This window comes from Camelus ferus, chromosome 25, assembly GCF_009834535.1.
Source record: "Camelus ferus isolate YT-003-E chromosome 25, BCGSAC_Cfer_1.0, whole genome shotgun sequence".
In the NCBI taxonomy this organism is placed as follows: Eukaryota; Metazoa; Chordata; class Mammalia; order Artiodactyla; family Camelidae; genus Camelus; species Camelus ferus.
This window is the reverse complement of record NC_045720.1, coordinates 37646624-37667756: the sequence shown is the minus strand read 5'-3', so window position 1 is coordinate 37667756 and position 21133 is coordinate 37646624. Positions and strand designations below refer to the sequence as shown.

Below are 21133 nucleotides of genomic sequence, written 5' to 3'. Positions count from 1 at the left end.
AGCTTGAAATCATATAGAACATAGTAAATCAAGAAATCTATCAATAAGATACCCAGAAAAACCTCAAATATCTTGGAAATTAAATAATATACTTCTCAATTATTCACAAGTCAAAGATAAAATAATGAAGAAATTTAAAATACATTTAACTAAGAACGTATAACATGTCAAAATTGGTGGAGTGCAGCTAAAACGTGCTCCGAGGGAAACTTATAAATTCTTTTTTTAAATTGAAGTATAGTTGATTTACAATATTGTGTTAGTTTCAGGTGAACAGCAAAGTGATTTGTTTATACATATTTTTTTCAGATTATTTTCCATTAAGGTTATTACATGTAATAATTTATCCTTCCATCTCTCCCTTTGCCCTTTGGTAACCGTAAGTTTTTTTTTCTATGTCTGTGAGTGAGTCTCTTTCTGTTTTACATATAGATTCATTTGTGTTACTTTCAGACATCATCACCATATATAAGTGATGACATAAATATTTGTCTTTCTCTGAATTACTTCACTTAATATGATAATCTCTAGGTCCATCCATGTTGCTGCAAATGGCAGTATTTCATTCTTTTTTATGGCTGAGAAATAGCCCACTGTGTATATATATCACACCTTAAGCCAATCGTCTGTTGGTGGGCACCTGGGTTGTCTCTATGTCTTGACTATTGTAAATAGTGCGACCATGAACACTGGCGTGCATGTATCTTCTCAAATTAGTTTTCATTTTTTCTGAATATACACCCAGGAGTAGGACTGTTGTATCATATGGTAATTCTATTTATAGTTTAAGGAAACTTCATACCGTTTTCCCTAGTGGCTACACCAATTTACATTCCCACCTACAGTGTAAATTTTGTTCTCTTTTCTCCACATCTTCTCCAACATTTGTTATTTGTAGACTTACTGGTAATGGCCATTCTGATGGGTATGAGGTGGATACCTCACTGTGGTTTGGATTTGCACTTCTCTAATAATTAATGGTGTTGAACATCTTTTCATTTGCCTGTTGGCGATCTGTATGTTTTCTTCAGAGAAGTGTCTTTTAGGTCCTCTACCCAGTTTCTGATTGGGTTGTTTGTGTTTTTGTTATTGAGTTGTATGAGCTGTTTGTATATTTGGATATTGACCCATCGGCCACATCTTTGGCAAATATTTCCTCCCACTGCGTAGGTTGTCTTCATTTTGTTGATGATGTTGATGTTCATTTTGTTCATTTGCTGTGAAAAGCTTTTAAATTTGATTAAGTTCCATTTGATACTGATAGTTCATTATGATTTTTTAGTTTTAGCTATTCCAGTTGAGTCCAATTTCCAACTTACCACATAATCCAGCAGTTTCACTCCTAGTTTTCTACCAAAGGGAAATGAATAAATACATCCACACAAGCACTTGTAGTACATCCATTTCATCCAAGTTGTCAATTGTTGGCCTGAAGTTATTCTCTTATTTTCTATTTAATGCCTGTAGGATATGTGGTGATAACTCCCTTCTTATCCTTGGTATTGCTCATTTATGTTCTTTTTCTTTACTAATTAATTTGTCCTTGAGATTTGTCAGTTTTATTTCTCTTTTCAAAGAACTAGTTTTGGGCATTTTAATTGTATGTATTGTTTTCTATTTTGACGATTTTTCCTTTTTATGAATTCCTTTCTTCTAGTATAGGTTTAGTTTGCTCTTCTTTTTGTAGCATTTTAGGTGGCTTGTTAGGTCATTTGCTGTAGATATTTTCTTATTATAAGAATTTATAAGAACAAAACTGAAAGCATGACCCTTCTCCCAGACTCCAGACAATACTACAAAGCTACAGTAGTCAGAACAATGTGGTTTTGTCACAAAAACAGACATACAGATCAGTGGAACAGAATAGAGTCCAGAAATAAACCCACACACTTATGGTTAATTAATCTATGATAAAGGAGGCAAGACTATATGATGGAGAAAAGCCTCTTCAACAGGTGGGGTTGGGAAAGCTGGACAACCTCATGTAAATCAATGAAGTTAGAACACTCTCTCACATCATATACAAAAATAAACTCAAAATGATTCAAAGACCTAAATATAAGACATGACATCACAGAACTCCTTGAAGAGGACACAGGCAAAATATTCTTAGACATAAATCACAGCAATATTTTCTTAGATCAGTCTCCCAAGGCAAAAGAAATAAAAGCAAAATAAATTGTAAAAACTCTGAGAAACTAGAATTTGCAGATATTGCTAGTGATACAGTCACTGAAAAGAATTCGTCTTGAAGTTACATAAACACTTACCATATGACATAATATTCCCACTTTTCGCCAAGAGAAATGAAACTCTACGTTCACACAAAAACTTTTATGGGAATGTTCACAGGAACATTATGAAATTCTAGTCAAAATTAAAAGCAATAAAAATGTCCATCAACTGGTACATAAACAAAATGTGATATAGCTATAGAATGGAATATTTATTCAGTAATTAAAAGGAAGAAACTATTGATGTTAAATAGAAGAAGTCATAGGCAAAATATTACATATTATATGATTCCATTTACATGAAATTTCCAGAAGAGGCAGATCAGCAGAGATAGACAGCGATTAGTATCAAGTTACCTGGGGCTGGGACTGGGGCTTGGGATTGACTGCAAATGTGTACAGGGTTCTTTTTGTGCTGATGAAAATGTTCTAAAACTTAGCTGTGCTGATGGTTGCACAAACTGCAAATTTACTAAAAAGACAATAAAATGCATACTTAAAATAGTGAAGCTTGTTACATGCAAAGTATACCTCAATAGAGATCCTTTAAAAAGGAAGGGGAACTGGGGGCTAATACCTCAATAGAGATCCTTTAAAAAGGAAGGGGAACTGGGGGCTAAAGAGTCTGATTTTAGAGAACGAAAAAAGGGAAGGAGGAAGGGAGAGATTGTGCAGTTGTTGTTGCTACATAATGTGGAAGAAGTGAATGAGGATTTTCCAGTGGCTTTTAAAAGAACTAATAGCTAATACTCAATTCCAAGTTGCTCTCTGGACTGTGCTGCCAGATAAAAAAACTGAGGAAGGCTGAGGAAGGGCTTAGGAAGTAAACCCAAAAGATAAGAAGATGGAAAATAAGAAATAAAATATAAGAAAATCAGAGAACCAACTAGAGAATCAAGTAGGCTAATATTACTAACATATTACTAATATAATAGTTTTAGGAAGAGAACACACAGAAAATGGAGAAAAGAAACATTATCAAAGAAATAGCCACGAATTTCCACATCAGAAGAACCCAAGTCTTGAAACTGAAGTTCACCAAATTCTCTGGAAAAAACACTGGGAAAAAAAAAAAGGCTACACAAAAGTACAACATTAGAAAATTTCAGAAAACCAAAGATAAACACAAAATCCAAAATATTTCCAGAGCACCAACAGCAAAACAAAACAAACGAAAAAACAAATAAAAAACAAAGCCATTTACTAAGGGCCTTGAGGGGTTGGGGGCACTGGACTTTACAGAATCAAAAGCCAATTAATAGAGACAGCTAGAAATGAAGCAAAATGCCTTAAAAATTCATAATGAAAATAATTTTCAACCTGCAGTATTTTAAAATCAAATTCTATATTTAATCAGTACAAGGGAAACGCAGCTTGTTCTTGTGAGTTCCCTAAGCCCAGGCTCCTGACTTGCAGATTCACCCCCTGCCGCAGGACGTCTCACTCAGCAGCTTTCGACAGCACTACTAGGCAGAGTTCTGCCAGTGCTCCTTTTCCTCCCCTTCCTCCTCCTCCAGGGCTTTACTGAGGTATAATTTACATATTATACAATTCACTCATTTTGAGTGTACAACTGAATTATTTTTAGCATATTCAGAGTTGTGCAAACATCGCCACAATCTATTTTTTTTGTTTGTTGGGTTTAGGCACTGAAGGAAATCTATGCCAAATCATTAGCTGACTGAACATACCACAAAAAACACTTGCGTGGCCACACATGACAAATACATACTTCATAACATTAGTTCAGGAAAGTCACTAAACAAACACAAAACAATTACAATAAGCGATAACAGACCCTAAGAAGGGGAGAAAATCTGATTTTCACAGTTAGCACATTGCAATACTCAAAATATCCAGTTTTCAACAACAACAAAAAATATAAGGCATTTAAAGAATGAAGAAACTGTGGCCCATACACAGGAGAAAAATAAATTGATAAAAAATTTCCCTGAAGAAGCATAGATATTGGACTTACTAGAGAAAGACTCTAAATAAACTATTGTAAGCATTTCCGGAGAGCTAAAGGAAATTATGAGAAAAGTGTCTTGCTAAATAGAAAAATATCAATAAAGAAATGGAAATTGTAAAAAGGAATCAAACAGAAATTCTGGAGAAGAAGAAGTTTAATAATTCAAGTGAAGAATTCACGAGAAGGGTTCAACAGCAGATACAAGCAGGCAGAAGAATCAGCACATTTGCAGGTAAGTCAAGTTAAACCCAGAACTGCCGCATGACCTGGGAAATCTACTTATAGGCATATATCCAGGGAGATGGAAACAGGTATTCAAACAAAAACTTGCACAGAAATATTCATAGCAACATTATTCATTATAGCCAAAAAGTAAAAACAACCCAAATGTCCATCGATTGAGAAATAAACAAAATGTGGCTTATCTATACAATGGAATATTATTCATCCATAAAAAGGAATGAAGTACTGGTATATGCTACACATGGATGAACCTTGAAAATCTTATGGTAAGTAAAAGAAGCCAAACACAAAAGGTCACATATTTTATAATTCCATTAAATGAGATGTCCCAAATAAGTAAATCCATAAAGACAAAAAGCAGATTAGTGTTTGCCAGTGGCTGGGCAGAGGAGAGAATGAGGAGTATTGCTAAATGGGTCTGAGGTTTCTTTAGGGGGGTGGTAAAAATGTTTTGGAATTAATGGTGATGGCTGCACAATACTGTACATTTAAAATGGTTTAAATGGTGAGTTTTACATCAATAAAAAAGAAGAAAAAAAGAAACCTAAGAATTGCAAAGGGGATGTCCCAAGATAACAGTAAAAGTTCATTCCAGGACAACAGCTTCAAAGCAGTACTGAAGAGTAACGAATCCATACTGGAAGAGGATGATGGAGGATTCTTAAAAAAAAAAAGTCTCTCCAAGGGAAAATATACCAACTGACATACATGACTATAAGGAAAATATCTTAGGTAAATGTGGCAGAGTTGTTGGAGCACTGGAGGGGAAAGGTTAACAATAGTTACACAGAAAAAGAAGGCAAACATTAGTTCCAGGAAAATTGATGGGACTCGGGGGGAGGGATAAATTAAGAGTTAGGAATTAGCAGATACTAACTACAACATACAAAATAGATAAAACAACAAGGTCCTACTGTATAGCACAGGGAACTATATTCAATAGCTTCTAATAACCTAAATTGAAAAAGAATATGGAAAAACTATATATATATTTATAACTGAATCACCTATGCTGTACACCAGAAACTAACACAACTTTGTAAATCAACCATACTTCAATAAAAAAAAATTATGGATTGTATGAAACACAGATATGCACCTCTCATCTAAGCAATTGTATTTACAGTCATATAATATAAAGAGTGATAATGCTTTAACTGAAACTTTTGAAGTAATTATGTAGGGGGAAGGGTAGATAGAAGGGTCAAAGAAGTGAGGGGACTGATGTGGAAGATATAAGTTCTCATTTTCCAAAAGAGGTCGTCAATATATATCAAAAAATGAGAAATACGGAAACAATTCAAGTATTTTATTTAGAAAAATGGAAATACTAGAAGAAAATGCTAATAGAATATTTTCATAACCAGTAACTTTTAAATTAGATAGATTATTTGTAAAAAATTAAGAAACTAAATTATTAACAATCTTTATTTTATTAAAAAGTAGCAAATGTGGGAGAGACTATTGGTTATTCCAAGAGAAGAGCAGTTCTCTTCCTTTCTGCTTCAGTAATAGAATTAGCTGGCTGAAAAGCTAAAGATTATATTTTTCAGTTTCCTTTGTACAGTGTTCCTAAGTTCTGGCCAATGAAACATTAGGTGAAAGTGATGTATGCAACACCTGGGTCATACTTTTACACAGAAACTTCTTCCTCCTTTCCTCCTTCCTGATGGCTAGGAAGGGAACATGGTAGCTGGAAAAGAGGCAGTCATCTTGGATAACGAGACAGAAGCCATGCATGGAAGAGGGTAAAGCAGCAAGACAGTATAACACTGGGGCCAGTAGCAACTTCACAGATTAGAATAAGTATATACACAGCTCAAAATTTTACATGACACAGAAGATAGAGCAATAAATTTCTATCTTATTTAAGCCACTGATGTTATGGTCTCTCCTTTAGAGCAGTCAAATCTATAGCTTGACCAATATAGACAGAAATCAACCAAAAGAATATTATAAAATTTATTAGGTACACAAGGTTTGCAGCTAAGCAAATATTAACTTTGCATGAATGCTTAGACTCTTATGAAAGTTGGAAATTATGGTAAAAATTTACCTTTTTTAACTGGAGACTGATGTTGTTCATTAAGACCTTGAGAAAAGGCTTGTATTCCATTTGTCTTATACTGTTGAAAGAAGAAAATATACTTTTTGATGAAGGTTTTAAAATTTTATATAACCTCTTTTTTACACCATCTGAACATATTTTCCTAAACAATCAAAGTATTAGTCAAGACACATTTTAGGGCTTTGGATAAGCCCTAAAACCTTATTAAGAATGCTTCTTATTAAAAATAATAGAAATATCTTTCAAAATATATTCACATACAACTTTTTTTTGTCATCATTATAAGTATTTTTGAAAGGGAAAATAAAGTCAAAGATGAATTATTTAATTCTAAAGATAAATAATTTCAAAGTAATTAAAAATAGGTTTTAGTTAATAAAAAACATATTTATTCATAAAAACCTACAATAATAATATTAGAGTATTTTTTTATCTCATGTGAGTAATTCATAATGTCAGTTTACAAGCATATGGTCTGTTTTACCTAACACTTTGGAAATAGTGGAAATAAGAAAAAAGTTGTTTTATCCAATGAGGCAAAGAGAAAGCAGAAATATTGGCAGAGCTCAATATCCTGAGAAGGGTGAAGGCTTAGCCCAGTTTTCCAGTCCTTCTTGTAGGACCATCTTTATTATGAGATTGGCTAAACTAATCTTATGACATTAAAAAAAAAAAGATGTTTAAACTCCTGCCTCTTCTTTTGATTCCAGGCTCACCAAGAAATATTCTGATTACAAGTCAGCTTCCCATAAATCTCCAGAGAGCAGATAATACAATATTGGAAACAATAACAGAATCCCAGAGCACAAGACAGAAAAATTTCTTATTATAAAATAATACGTTTTCTGATTTTATAAATGATTTTCATGATTTTGGTCCATAAGATCTACCCCTAAGAGATGATCTCCCCTTATGCTGACAAAAAGTCAGGTAGCAAATGGTAAACCTGACCCTGGACCACAGTAATTCACCAAGGTAGGTTTCTTTGGAGACATCTATCTCTAAGAATAAAATATCTCTGCTCCATCAATCACTGCATTAGCAGGTTGTGGCCCATTCCTTATATATCTGCAAATTCCACCAAGGTAATTTGCCTAAAGTCAAAAGGGTTAATTATCTACCCTATGATTCAATGAAGCATAATGAGGTAATTCTCCACTACTCAGACGTCAGAATAAATCAGAAAAAATAATCGAATTTTAGAATTTTTAAATTTTTAAGTAGAAGCAGAAAAGAAATTTTAAAAATACCAAAGGTTCTAGCTCTCCAAAGTTCTGTTAGATTTAATAACTATAATATAAATTATATGGTCCTTAGTTTTTTTAATTTGAAAATTTCAGCAGACACCCTCTTCACCATATACAAAATACTACTTAAATACAAGACCTAAAATCAAATTGTAATTTAAAAAATCAAGAAAACAATCTCTCTTTCAAAAAGAGAGTATCAAAAGAACAAAATACTCAGGAATAAATTTAACCAAGGAGATGAAATATCTGTACATGAAAAATTATAAGACACTGATTAAAGAAATTGACAATGACATAAATAAATGAAAAGATATCCCACATTCACTAACTGGAAGATTACTGTCCATACTATCCAAAATGATCTACAGATTCAATGCAATCCCTTTCAAAATCCCAATAGCATTTTTCATAGAAATAGAAAAAAAAGTCCTAAAATTCATATGGAACCCCAAGAGACCCTGAGTAGCCAAAGTAATCTTGAGTAAGAAGAACAAAAAGGGAGGCATCACACTTCCTAATTTCAAACTATATTACAAAGCTGTAATAATCAATACAGTCCAGTATTGGCAGAAAAATAGACACACAGACTAATATAACATAATTGGAAGCCCTGAAATAAATCCATGCATATATATTTAACTAATCGTTGACAAAGGAGCCAAGAATACACAATGGAGAAGGAGCAGTCTCTTCAAAAAACAGTTTTGAGAAAATTGAATATTTACATGCAAAAGAATGAACCTGGAACCTTACCTTGCATTACACACAAAAATGAACTCAAAGCAGATTAAAGACAAATCTATGACCAGCAACCATAAAACTCCTAGAAGAAAACATAGAGGAAAAAGCTCCTTGACGTTGGTCATGACAATGATATTTTTGGATATGACACTAAAAGTACTAGCAACAAAAGTAAATATAAGTAATGAAATTACATCAAACTAAAAATCTTCTGCACAGCAAAAGAAACAACACAACGAAAAGGCAACTAGGAGAAAATATCTGTGAACAATATATCCAATAAGGAGTTATACATATCAAGACATATAAGGAACCATACAACACAAAAGTAAAAAAAACTTATTAAAAATGGTCAGAGGACTTGAATAAATATTTTTCCAAAGAAGACATAGAAATGGCCAACAGGTACATGAAAAGATGGTCAACATCACTAATCATCAGGATAATGTAAATCAAAACTACAATGAGATACCACCTCACATCTGTTAGGATGACTATTATCAAAAAGATAAGTAATAACAAGTAGTGGCAAGAATGGGAGAAAAAGGAATTCTTGTACACTATTGGTGGGAATATAAATTGGTACAGCCATTATGGAAAACAGTGTGGAATTTCCTCAAAAAAGTTAAAAATTGACTTATCATATGACCCAACAATCCTACGTCAGCCAAAGGGGATGAAATCAACCATCTTAAAGACAGTGCACTCCTATCTTCATTGTAGCATTATTCACAGTAGCCAAGATATGGAAACAACCTAAGTGTCCATCAGTGGATGAATGGATAAAGAAAATGTGATCAGAAAGACAGATAGAGATATAGACACATATATACACATATAATGGAGTATTATTCAGCCAGAAAGAAAAGAAAAGAAAAGAAAAGAAAAGAAAAGAAAAGAAAGAAAAGAAAGAAAAGAAAGAAAGAAAGAAAGAAAGAAAGAAAGAAAGAAAGAAAGAAAGAAAGAAAGAAAGAAAGAAAGAAAGAAAGAAAATTCTGCCATTTGCAATACCAGATGAACCTGGAGAACACTGTAATAAGTGAAGTAAGTCAGACACAGAAGGACAAATCTCACATATATATGAAATCTAAGAGTCAGACTCATGGACTCAGATAACAGCATGGTGACTGACTGCCAAGAGCTGAGGAGTGGGGAAATAGGAAGATGTTGGTCAAAGGGTACAAATTTTCAGTTATAAGATGAGCAAGTTTGGGGGATCTAATACACAGCAGGGTGATTATAATTAATATTGTATTGTGTATTTGAAATTCCCTGAGAAAGTAGATCTTCAGTGTTCTTCCCACTCACACAAAAAATAACCATGTGACGTGACATTTTGTGGCAATCATATCACAAAGTATATGTATATGTATATTATATTTATGTATATCATCAGGTTGCATACCTTTTAAAAAAACATGTTGTACAACCTAAATATATTCAATTTGTATTTGTCAACTAAAATAGGCAGAAAAATAAAACAGCAAATTACAATAAAATTTGAGAATTTCTATAATAAAGACATGCAGAAAGTGCAGTGGAAGGAAGGGGTATCAAATACAACTTAGAAGTTTCAGAAAAGGCTTTACATATGAAGTGATGCTTAAACACTTGTAGGAGGTAGGAGACAGGGGTTAGGCTGGCTGATGAGTGAAAAATGAATGTGTATGGAAGAAAAGCTGCCTTGTGCTGGAAAGCATGGGATAATATGGCTTGTTTAGGAAATGAAAAAAAAGTTGAACAGGCTTGAGTAAAGCACAATAAACACAGTGTGTTGTTTTTTGCTTTTGTTTTTTAATTTCAGGTCAAGGCTCTTAGTAATTTGTGGTACTGAATACCTAATCTGCATATCCAGATATTCAATTTGGCCTTTTCATTTTTATAGCAAAAACATTCCCAGCCCCTGCTACTCATCTTAAACGACTGAGAAAAGGAAGGAGAATGGGAAAGAGATAAATTCATTTCAACATCCATTCCTAGAATGAAAATTTAAAGCGTTAAGTTTGTAAACACTATCAGAAGACAAGAGGTAAACAGGAAAAATACTGTAACTCACAAAGACCTAATTTCTGTAGAGAAAAAGAGCTCCTAGGAAACAGTGGTGGGGGAAGCCTCTAAAAAAGAACGGACAAAGGCCATGAATTGGCAATACAGATGAAAGGAAATTCATGTTACTCTTAAATAGATCGAAGATGGCCACCAATTTTTGAAATTCCTCCCATCAGCAGGTAAACTCTTCATCTCCTCCCCTTGAATCTGAGCAAGCTCTGTGGCTGCTCATACCAACCTAATACGACAGACATGGCATTGTGCTGGTTTCCAGGCCTTAGTTTTGAAACCTAGATGTGGCGCTGTGAAGAGCCCACACCACTTGGAGAGGCCATTTGTAAGTGCTCCCTCCTCTCTACAGGAGCAGCTGAACTCTAAGCCAACAGCCAGCATCAACCAGCAGCCACGGGAGTGGGCCTCAGGCCGTCTTGTCCAGCCACGACTTTAAAGCACTCCGGGCCTAGATGCTATCTGACTGCAACCACAGTACTGAAAAATAGCCATGTACCCTAGTTAGCCCACAAAGCCATGAAAGAGAATAATGAACTGTTCTTTTAAATTGAAGCTTTCAAGTACTTTTTTATGAGGTAATAATAAAGAGCGAAAGATTAAAAGAAGGAAGGACGATAATACCAGACATAAACATGGATTTTCACAAAGAAATTAAGAGTGCTGGAACTAAAATGAAGGTCAAGTACAATTCATTCTTTTATTTTTAAACATTATTTTAAACGATAATATATAAAAGCAAAAATAGTAGCAATGTCTTGTGTATTTATAGTAGAAGCTAAAGTAAAATTATTCAAATAGAGCAAAACTGGGAAGGAATACTCTACAAAAGGCAATGAGATCTAAGAAGTGAGTTTAACAAATTCAATATAAAAAATCAATAGCATTTCTGTATCCCAGCAACCAACATGTGGAATTTGAAATTTACAAAAAATACCACTTACAAAAAAAATGCTTAAAAATTTGACAAAAGATGTTCAAGAACTCTGTGTTGAAATATATATATAACACAGAGAAAAGTCTCATGTTTATGGATTAGAAGACTCAATATTGTTAAGATGTTAATTCTTCTCAAGTTAATCTTTAAACTCAATCAAAATTCCAGTAGGCTTTTTTGTAGAAATTGGCATGCTCATTTAAAACTGTGGAAAAGCAGAGGACCCAAAATAGCAGAGACAAATTTGAAAAAGAAGAAAGTTAGTGAACTTTCGCTACGTGATTTCAAGACTTATCAGAAAGCTACAGCAGTCTATAAAGTGTGATACTGCCCTAGAGATAGACATATAGAGGGATTAGATGCCAGTATGGTGACTATAGTTAACAGTACTGTACTGTATTGAAAGTTGCTAGGAGGGTAAATCTTAAATGTTCTCACCATTAAAAAAAAAAACAACCAAACCACAAGAAAGTAATTATGTGAAATGAAAGACGTGTTAACTCATTGTGGTAAACACTTTGCAACATACACATGTATCAAATCATCACATTCTACACCATAAACTTATACAATATTATATGTCAATTATATCTCAACAAAGCTGGAAAAAATAAGACATATAAATCAATAGAACATAACAGAGTTTAGAAATAAATTCACATTTGTATGATACACTGATTTTCAACAAATTCTTATGATTCAGTGACAAAGACAAAGAATTCAAATATTAAAAACACACAAAAGATCTGAACAGACCAAAAGGAAAAATGCAGATGGCAGATAAACTCATGATAAAATGCTCAATCTCATTAATTAGAAAAATGCAAATTTAAAATATAATGAGATACAAGTACTCACACACTGAAATGGCTAAAAATAAAAATACTGACTATACCAAGTATTGGAGAGGCCCAATACACACCGCTGGTGGGAATGTAAGATGGTACCACCACTTTGGGAAACATTTTGGCAGTTTCTTATGAAGCTAAACAAACTTATCATATGACCCATCAGATCCACTCCTGGGTATTATGTGTATGCCCGCACAAAGACTTGAACACAATTTCCACAGCAGCATCATTCATAATAATCCAAAACTAGATACAATTCAATGTCCATCAACTGATGAATAAACTGTCCTATATTCATACAGCAGAATACTGTTTCAAATTAAAAAGAAACAATCTCAAACTAATCTCAAAAACATTATGCTGAGCAAAAAAATAAAAATCTAACACCAAAGAGTATATATTGTGTGATTTCATTTATGTGAAATTTTAGAACAGCCAAAACTAATTTATAATTAAAGAAAGCAGATCAGTGGATGCCTGGAGCAGAAGAGAGCACTGGAATTAGTGGAAGTGAGGAAGGTAAATGACTGCAAAGGGGAAAAAGAACATTTTTGGGGAAAATGAAAATGTTCTATATCTTCACTGTGGAGTTGCTTATATGAGGTATTATATATTTGTCAAAACTCACTGAATAAAAGGGCTCATTTCACTGTATGTACATTTACTTTAATAAAGCTGGTTTTAAAAAATACAGAGTTAGTAAAAAGTGTCCTTTATTATAAATTATGTGAGATCTCTGACACAGGTTCTGGTAGCTTCTGCGTTATAATTGATGCAGCAGACAAAACTTTAAGCTTAGAAGTAAAGTTAATTAACTTATTTTTCTCTATAAAATTTATAGTATTAATATACCTTTTTTACATTATAAAGTTTCTAAAAGAAGGTCAAGGATTCCAAAGAGAGCAATGAATATTACTATTGTATTAATTAGAGAAATATTAGCTGCTAGAACAGATAAAACAAAACATTACAATGACTTAAAAAATTAATATAAAGCAAGAGTAATTAAGATTGCATGGTATTGACACCAATACACAAATAGATCAATGGTAGAGAATAGAGTCCAGAAACAGGCCCTACTCATATGAAACTTATACAATAAAGACAGCATAAATCTGTATGAAAAGAATGGATTATTCAATGAATTATGCTTTATACTGGTCATCTATATGAAAAAGTAGATTTCTATCTCATATCATACAAAAACTAATTTCATATAGACTATATGCCTAAATATGAAAGCAAAACTTTAAAGCTTTTGGAAGAGTATGTAGGAAAAATATCTTTTGATCTTAGGGTTGGGAAGACTTCATAAACAATGACATACAAAGTGAAATCATAAAGAAAAAGATTGATAATATGATTACGTTAAGATTTTATACATCTTACACAAAAACACCACAAAAAATAAGCAATTCTCTCATAGACCAAGAAAAAAATGGACAAAGGATTTTGAACTGGTAATTCACAAAAGAGAAAATCCAAATGGCCAAATTAAACATAGGAAAAGATGGTCCACTTTAAAGTAATAAAGAATTAAAAATTAAAAACAAAAAGATATATTTCTCACCAATTAACACAAAAAAAGGAGTAAAAGTCTGACAATAAGAAGGTAAGGACATAAAAAATCAGAGTCCTTCATACACTGCTTGTACAACTCACTGTGGAGAGTAATTTTGGAGAGTAATTTGGCAGCATACAGCAAATCTACTCTAGTTTCATACTGCAGAGAATCTCTCAAACGTGTATAAACTATAACATACAGATAGATGTAGTATTTATTATAAAATAGAAAAAAGTGTCATGCCCGTGAACAAAAATGGAACAAAAAATGTGGTATCTTAATAAATATATAAAGATATTTTTCAGTATCCGCACATACAGAACTACTTTATTCACTTTAATAGCTGCTTAGTATTCCATTTATGAATGTACTTGTGCTTGTGCATACATAATGTATTTCTGGAAGTATCTAGATAAGAAAGTGGTAAATGGTTAATCAGAGGAAAGAGGTGACAGAGGGATAAAGATTGGAGGGAAACTTCACTAAATATCATTTTATAATGTTTTGAATTTTTAGATTTGTGACTAGTCAAGTCAAAAAATTAAATTAGAAAACTTTAAACATAATCCTAAATGCAAAAAAATGTGGAAAAACATATGTGGGTAAAATACTATTTATGTAAAATTATAAAATTGTTAAAACAATTCTGTTTGTTGTAGCAGAAAGCACATTCATGGAAGCAATAACAAACTGAGCACAGTTCCCTTGGGGAAGTGCAGGAAGGGACGGGGATGGTGCAGGGACATACAGGTGTTTTTAACTAATCTGTAAGGTTTAAAAAATTTTTTCTAAAACAAATATAGTAAAATATTTAGATTTGAAATTGGTGAGAAATGGGTATAGTGAGTGAGTATTTTATTTTCTGTAATATATGCTTGAAATACATCACAATTTTTTAAAGCATATAAAGCACTGAGCATAGTGTCCGGCACACAACAGTCATCTAACAAATATTACTTTCCAGCCCGTAAAGCCTCATTTTATTATGACCTGTAAGACTTACTCTGCTAACTCCACTTTGTAAGCACTGAGTGTTGCATGGATATTCTTTTTGAAAGTTGAAAGGGAATACTGCTCCTGTTAGGAGAGAAAAAAACATTTTAAATATCCATTACTTCAATAAATGGTATAGTATCACCTAAAAACTTTAAGTATGCAGGATATTCTAGGCACTGTTTTGAAATGTTTTCTGATAGTTCATTTATTCAACACAATGAAATGTTAGCCATCGTCCTAGAGATGGGTTTATAACCATGAAAAAAGTTCAGAGATAAAAGAGTTCATAGCTTATTTTAAAAAACAAGCTCATAAATAATGACTGTAAAAAAAATAAGTTATATGAGTGGTACAGAGAAGATACCGGGGAAGAGCAGAGTGGGCTCTAGGGTATTAACAAGAGCTTCACAAAAGGAAATAATTTAATCTGGGTCTTGAAGAGAAAGTAGATTTCTATGGGGATGTGAATTGGCCAGGGAGTACAGAAGTATACTGAGAAAGGTTAAAATTAATTTCTGATTTACTTAACTCTTCTGCTTAATAAAACCCCATTCCTGTCCAGATCTTAAGTGGTTAAAATTAAACAAGAAATCAGGGCTACCAGCCCATTCCTATTTACTCCTGTAATAGCCTTCAAGGAAAAGGATTGGTGAAAACTGAACCTGTACGAATGAGGGAAAGAGGAGTGCTATAAAAAGGCTAGTCACAGAAAGGAGTGGCTGCCAAGGGTTTTATCTCCTTCCCTTTAGGACAAAATCTGAGACTTGGCCCCACACAACTGCTTCTTCAGTGCACTAGATAGGTATGCGTACGGCACCAGCATTGCTAAGCTATGGTCCAGATCCCTGAGCTTCATTCTGTCTGTCCTAAGGCGCAGCCATCTTCAGAGGAAACATGGCCAAACTAGAGACAGTCTTCCTTGTGGGAAACAAAGATGGGAGAACAAACGGAGGACTGAGGAATTATGTCACTTTTATCTTTTCTGCTTCATCCTTGTACTCAATAAAATGACTGTTTTTTCCTTTTCCTGAGTAGCCAGTTATTCAGTTGAATACATGGACTAAAAAGAATTTAAATAAATTTTATGTTTTACGTATATATATACACACACGTATAACAAGTAATGAAGAGGATAATAAGGTTAATATTCCAATTTAGGAATTAAATACCAAGTATTTGAAAAATTTGTCCAAAAGGTTAGCTTTATGGGCAAGAGAAAATATTTTAATTTTAGAAATTTTGCTTTAGATTTTCTGAAAAATTACATTATATGTTCCAGCTCAGGCACAGCCCTAATCTGTAAGTGTTGCTTTGCACTAATTTTTTTTCAGCTAGGTATATTTTTTAAAGGTTAGTGCTCTTTCCAGCATGACTGGCTCTGCAGCGATCATAATCACAGGACACAATCTGTATTGAGAGTATGATTCTGTGCAGAAGCCAGTTGTTAAACAGTGAAAATAAGACATGAAAAAAAAATACAAGAGTTGCTCTAGGGCAAAAACTAGTCTTCCCACCTTTGATGGCCTGGTAGACTGTGGACTGATAGACCATTAAGAATCCTTTTCTTAATATAAATCAGAACCACAATAAGGTATCACCTACACTGGTCAGAATGGCCATCTTCAAAAAGCCTACAAACTAGAACTGCTGCAGGGGATGTAGAGAAAAGGGAACCCTCCTACACTGTTGGTGGGCATGTATATTGGTGCAACCATTTGGGAACATGGTATGGTTTCTTTAAAAAACTGAAAACAGAGCTACCATATGATCTAGTAATCTCACTCCTGGGTATATATCTGGAAAAATGAAAAGTCTAATTTGAAAAGATACATGCACCTCAATGTTCACAGAAGCACTATTTACAATAGCCAAGACATGCAAACAACCCAAGTGCCCACCAACAGATGACTGGCTTAAGAAGATGTGGTATATGTACACAATGGAGTATTACTCAGCCATAATAATGAAATACTGCCATTTGCAGCAACATGGATAGACCTAGAGAATATTATACTTAATGAGGTAAGTTGGACAGAGAAAGCCAAATATATAATATCACTTATATATGGAATCTTAAAAATAATACAAATAAATCTATATACAAAACAGAAACAGATGCACAGACAGAAAACAAATTTATGGTTACCAAAAGGGAAAGGGAGGGACAGAAGGATAAATTAGGAGTATGGGACTAACAGATACAAACTACTATACATAAAATAGATAAGCAACATAATTTTACTATATAACATAGGGAACTATATTCAATATTTTATAATAACCTACAATGGAAAATAACCTGAAAACATATATATATATATATATATGCTGTACACCTAAAACGAAGACAATTTTATAAGTCAACTATATTTCAATGAAAAAAAAAGAATCCTCTTTGGTAATACTTCTAAATTCTTCAAACAGAGATAACTGGTTTTCATTATTTTTTAAATATCCACCATAAACAACTTATATAATATATATATTATTTAGCCTTTCAAATACTAATTGGCCGTTAACCAATTAATATTTTTAAATGTGTACCTAGATTACTCACCAGGGGTAGAAGTCAGATGACGAACAGGTCTTGCTGGTTGAAGCGGTTTACCGATCAATTTTTTTGTTTCCATTATCACAAAGATCTTGAGGTTCCATACTTTGGGGGGGAAAAATACATTTTATCTTCTGGACAAGACAATCAAGATGCTTTAACGTATCTACAAATAGCCATGACATCCATTTGAGGGTAACTATTTTATAAGATGGAAAACACAAACACAAAACAAGCATTTAAAATAACATGCAACCACTGCAGACCCCTTTACAGCATCTGTCACAAACACTCCCTCTTTAAAACATTTTCCTCTCTTAACTTCCCTGACTCTTTGGGATTGTTTCCTATTTCTTTGATTGTCTCTTTTAACTTCCTCAGCTGACTCCTCTTTTTTTCTTCAATTAAATTTAGGGATTCTTCCTCATTTGGCTTTGGTCCTCCTAACTGATCTATTCTATTCTCATGACTGCAACTCCCTATCCACATGCTAAATATGCCCTAATTCACACATCCAGCATCTACCTCTCTCTTAAATTCCAGTTCTGTTTTTCTAACTGCCAAAAGATACTTCCGTTTACATCTTATCACAGGTACCTCAAATTCAACATATCCATAATCAAATTCATTACTTTGACTCCAAAAATGTCCCTCCTTCTGTATTCCTTAAAGTCATCCCCAGCTCCCTCAGACCACCCTTGGTTAAAGACACCTTAAATTTGTCTAAATTAGAGCCCTGACACCACGGTGAGTTTCTCACTCCTATCCATTCTCCTTTCAAAATATCACTCAGATCTGTTTTCTTTACGCCCACAATTACTCTTACAGTCCCACAGTAGTTCTAAATGTATCTCCCTGAACACAAAGTCTAATTTAAACACTCCCTCTCCCTATGTACCTGAGACACGCGAGTGCGCCCACATCATGGCACTTAGACAACACCACACTCTGCTACAATGGCTGATTTATTTGTCTTCCATACTAAGCAAAAGTGAGGAACAGATTCTTCTTAAGGTGAGGAACACTTTTCACTCCTCCTGTGTCCCATACAACTAACTCAGTTGGACTGGACTGGATCCAAAGTAGGTGCAAAACAAGTACCTGCTGAACAAATGGGTGAATACAGCCTCTTTTTCTCCCCACACTATCATCTCTTTACACACACACGTGCTTAAAAAACTTCAGTTCCCCATCACCTCCTGGATTATTAATAAAAGAATCAGGAGCCAATTTCCATGTGTCTTGCATAGTAAACCATTTACCTGTTACATTATTTAATACCCAGAACAACTTTATAAATTAGGCACTAGTCTTGGGTCTAAGACTAGTTAGAGCTCACGTCTTGGGTCAGTCTACCGGGGTTCATATCACAGCAGCAACACCAACTTATATAATTACACAAAACAATAACCTCTACCTCCTAGGTTTGATGTGAAGACTAAATAAGAAAATCTGCAGAAAACAGCACAATGCCTGCTGCATAGTAAGAGTTCAATAAATGTTAGTTTTATCATTTTTCATCATTTTACAGACAAGACTTAGAGAAATCAGGTAACTGGCCAGAGGTTATGATTCCAGGAAGCGATGGCTGTGCTCATCCCCATGCTTCTGGCCATACTCTACCGTCAAGCTAGCCTCATACTCTCTTTCCACCCCCTACGTAGGCAGAACTGTCCAAGTTTGGTTCAGTACCCTTACATGTTCACAAAGCACCCCTGTATCCTCTTCCCATGTGGTATTTATTGCACTAGTTGCAATTACGTATTATCTGACTATTAAATTATAGCTCTATCAGTGAGGTATCTCTCTAGTGGCTAGCAGTGTCTAATACACAGCATATGTTCAATACATTGCTGAATTCATAAAAGTTACTCTGTTTCACTATATGTTTGTACATTCAGGTCCTCTGTCTGCAGTTCCCTCACTCTCCCTGCTGCTCTTCTCCCAAATTTCTATTCAGCCTTCAAGACCAAGGTTAAGTTCTTGCTATTTCCTTGTAAAGTATCCTCATGTCTCAACACTAACATTAAATAAGACAGTTTATATAAAGTTCTCCAGTTCCTAACAAATAGTTGATAGTAAAATAATAATGATAATACTTTTTCTTTCTTCCTCCAATTGGCCCGTACTATATTTTGCCTATTAATTTTTCTAAAATGTATCATAGAAAATCTATTGTATGCCTAATTGACTAGACTGAGTCAGCTGAGGCTAAAAAAACTAGACCTAGTAGCTGCAACATAATTGCTAAATAAATCTATAAATTTAAATACCTCCTATTTAATAAAAATCTTCTGATGCCTGAATGGATCAAAAGCTTTCCAAATTTTGATGCCTATCAAGACAAAGTCAAAAGTAAAACTCCACCTGACTTTGTACCTGCTCATCCAGAAACTGTAATGTATGATGTTGAGCAGATGATAATCGAAGTGACTGTTTCCCTAAGCATAAAATAGGGTTAAGAACTTCCTTTAAGCCTAAAAATGCCTTTGGACATAACTCAAATCTTAAAATCATAAATTTATAAACAACCTCTCAAAGTGAGCAATGATAAATAAGCACAAAATAGTTACTTTTCCCTGAAGTTGGAGATAAGCAAGCCAGTATTCCAAGTTAACACCTACCTAGCTTTGTATGTTAACTGGTATTTCAGCATGGTGATTAACAACCTTCTAGACAAAACTAATGCTGTTGTACCTGTTGGCATGACAACTTTGATATAATAGGAAACAAAAAAAGTTATAAGCATATATAGCCAAAAAAAGAAAACTTCTAATATTTATTGAGTATTTTCTACGTGGAAAGGCATATTTTACTATGAACCAAAAAGCAACCTAATATTGCATTATTTAATGTTTATTCTAGCCATTTTAATTAAGACCCTAATACTAGTAGTAGTAACTTTCCATCCTGTTTCCCATGTGAAACTAATGAATCGGAATACAATAGAGTACTCTGGCACACACTTTGTTGTTTTTCATTGCTCAGCTGAAACTGAGCTGGTAGGTTGTGAAGTCTTTTCCAGTTGCTGAGCAATGTAATTCCACCGTATTCAAACTAGGGATTTTCAAGAGTTGGGGAGTTACAGAACTATTACATGATTTTGCAACACAATAAACAAAAAAAACAAAAGATCTTTCAGAACCACCTACCCTTTCAATTTTTAGTAGGAAAACTACAGCAAAGGCTCCAGATATAAAAATCCACATCAATTAAGGAAATTAGAAAAAATGGTGCCAAACAGTACTCTATTTACGTATTTTTTTAAAGTAAACTATGCATACATACAGTGACATTACAAGGGATACATTTGGGATGCATAATATGTAAGATCACCATGTTTCAGTGTTTAATGGAAAAAGCAAGCATTTACTTTGTATAATAATAAGAAATTATTATAGTAAAACTGATCCAGAATTGTAGTCTATGGAAGACAGGACTCCACAAACCAAAGCCTAATTCTCAGTTTAGGTTAAAAATAAATAAAGTCTTAACTACAGAGTTAGAATATAAAATAACTTCAATCTTAAACAAACTCTAATGTCTCTCTCACTCACTGAATGCAGAGCTCCAGAAGTTTCCTTTGAAGCTGCTGAGGCTCCCTACCTTAGGCATTTACAATACAAAGTGTTACAAAGAACAGCTGCAGAAAAACCATAATCCCACCT

General features: G+C 33.7%; 1 protein-coding gene across 1 annotated transcript in view; it reads right to left on the bottom strand.

Annotated features, from left to right (window-relative positions):
• The window catches only part of C25H8orf88 (chromosome 25 C8orf88 homolog), a 32165-nt gene that overhangs the window by 8602 nt on the left and 2430 nt on the right, over positions 1-21133 (bottom strand). The window contains exons 2-4 of the mRNA XM_032467634.1: positions 17472-17570; positions 14922-14995; positions 6506-6575 (exon numbers count right to left, since the gene is read on the bottom strand). Coding sequence (XP_032323525.1) covers positions 6506-6575; positions 14922-14995; positions 17472-17544 — 217 coding nt within the window. The 5' untranslated portion in view covers positions 17545-17570. The remainder of the gene's footprint in view (positions 1-6505; positions 6576-14921; positions 14996-17471; positions 17571-21133) is intronic.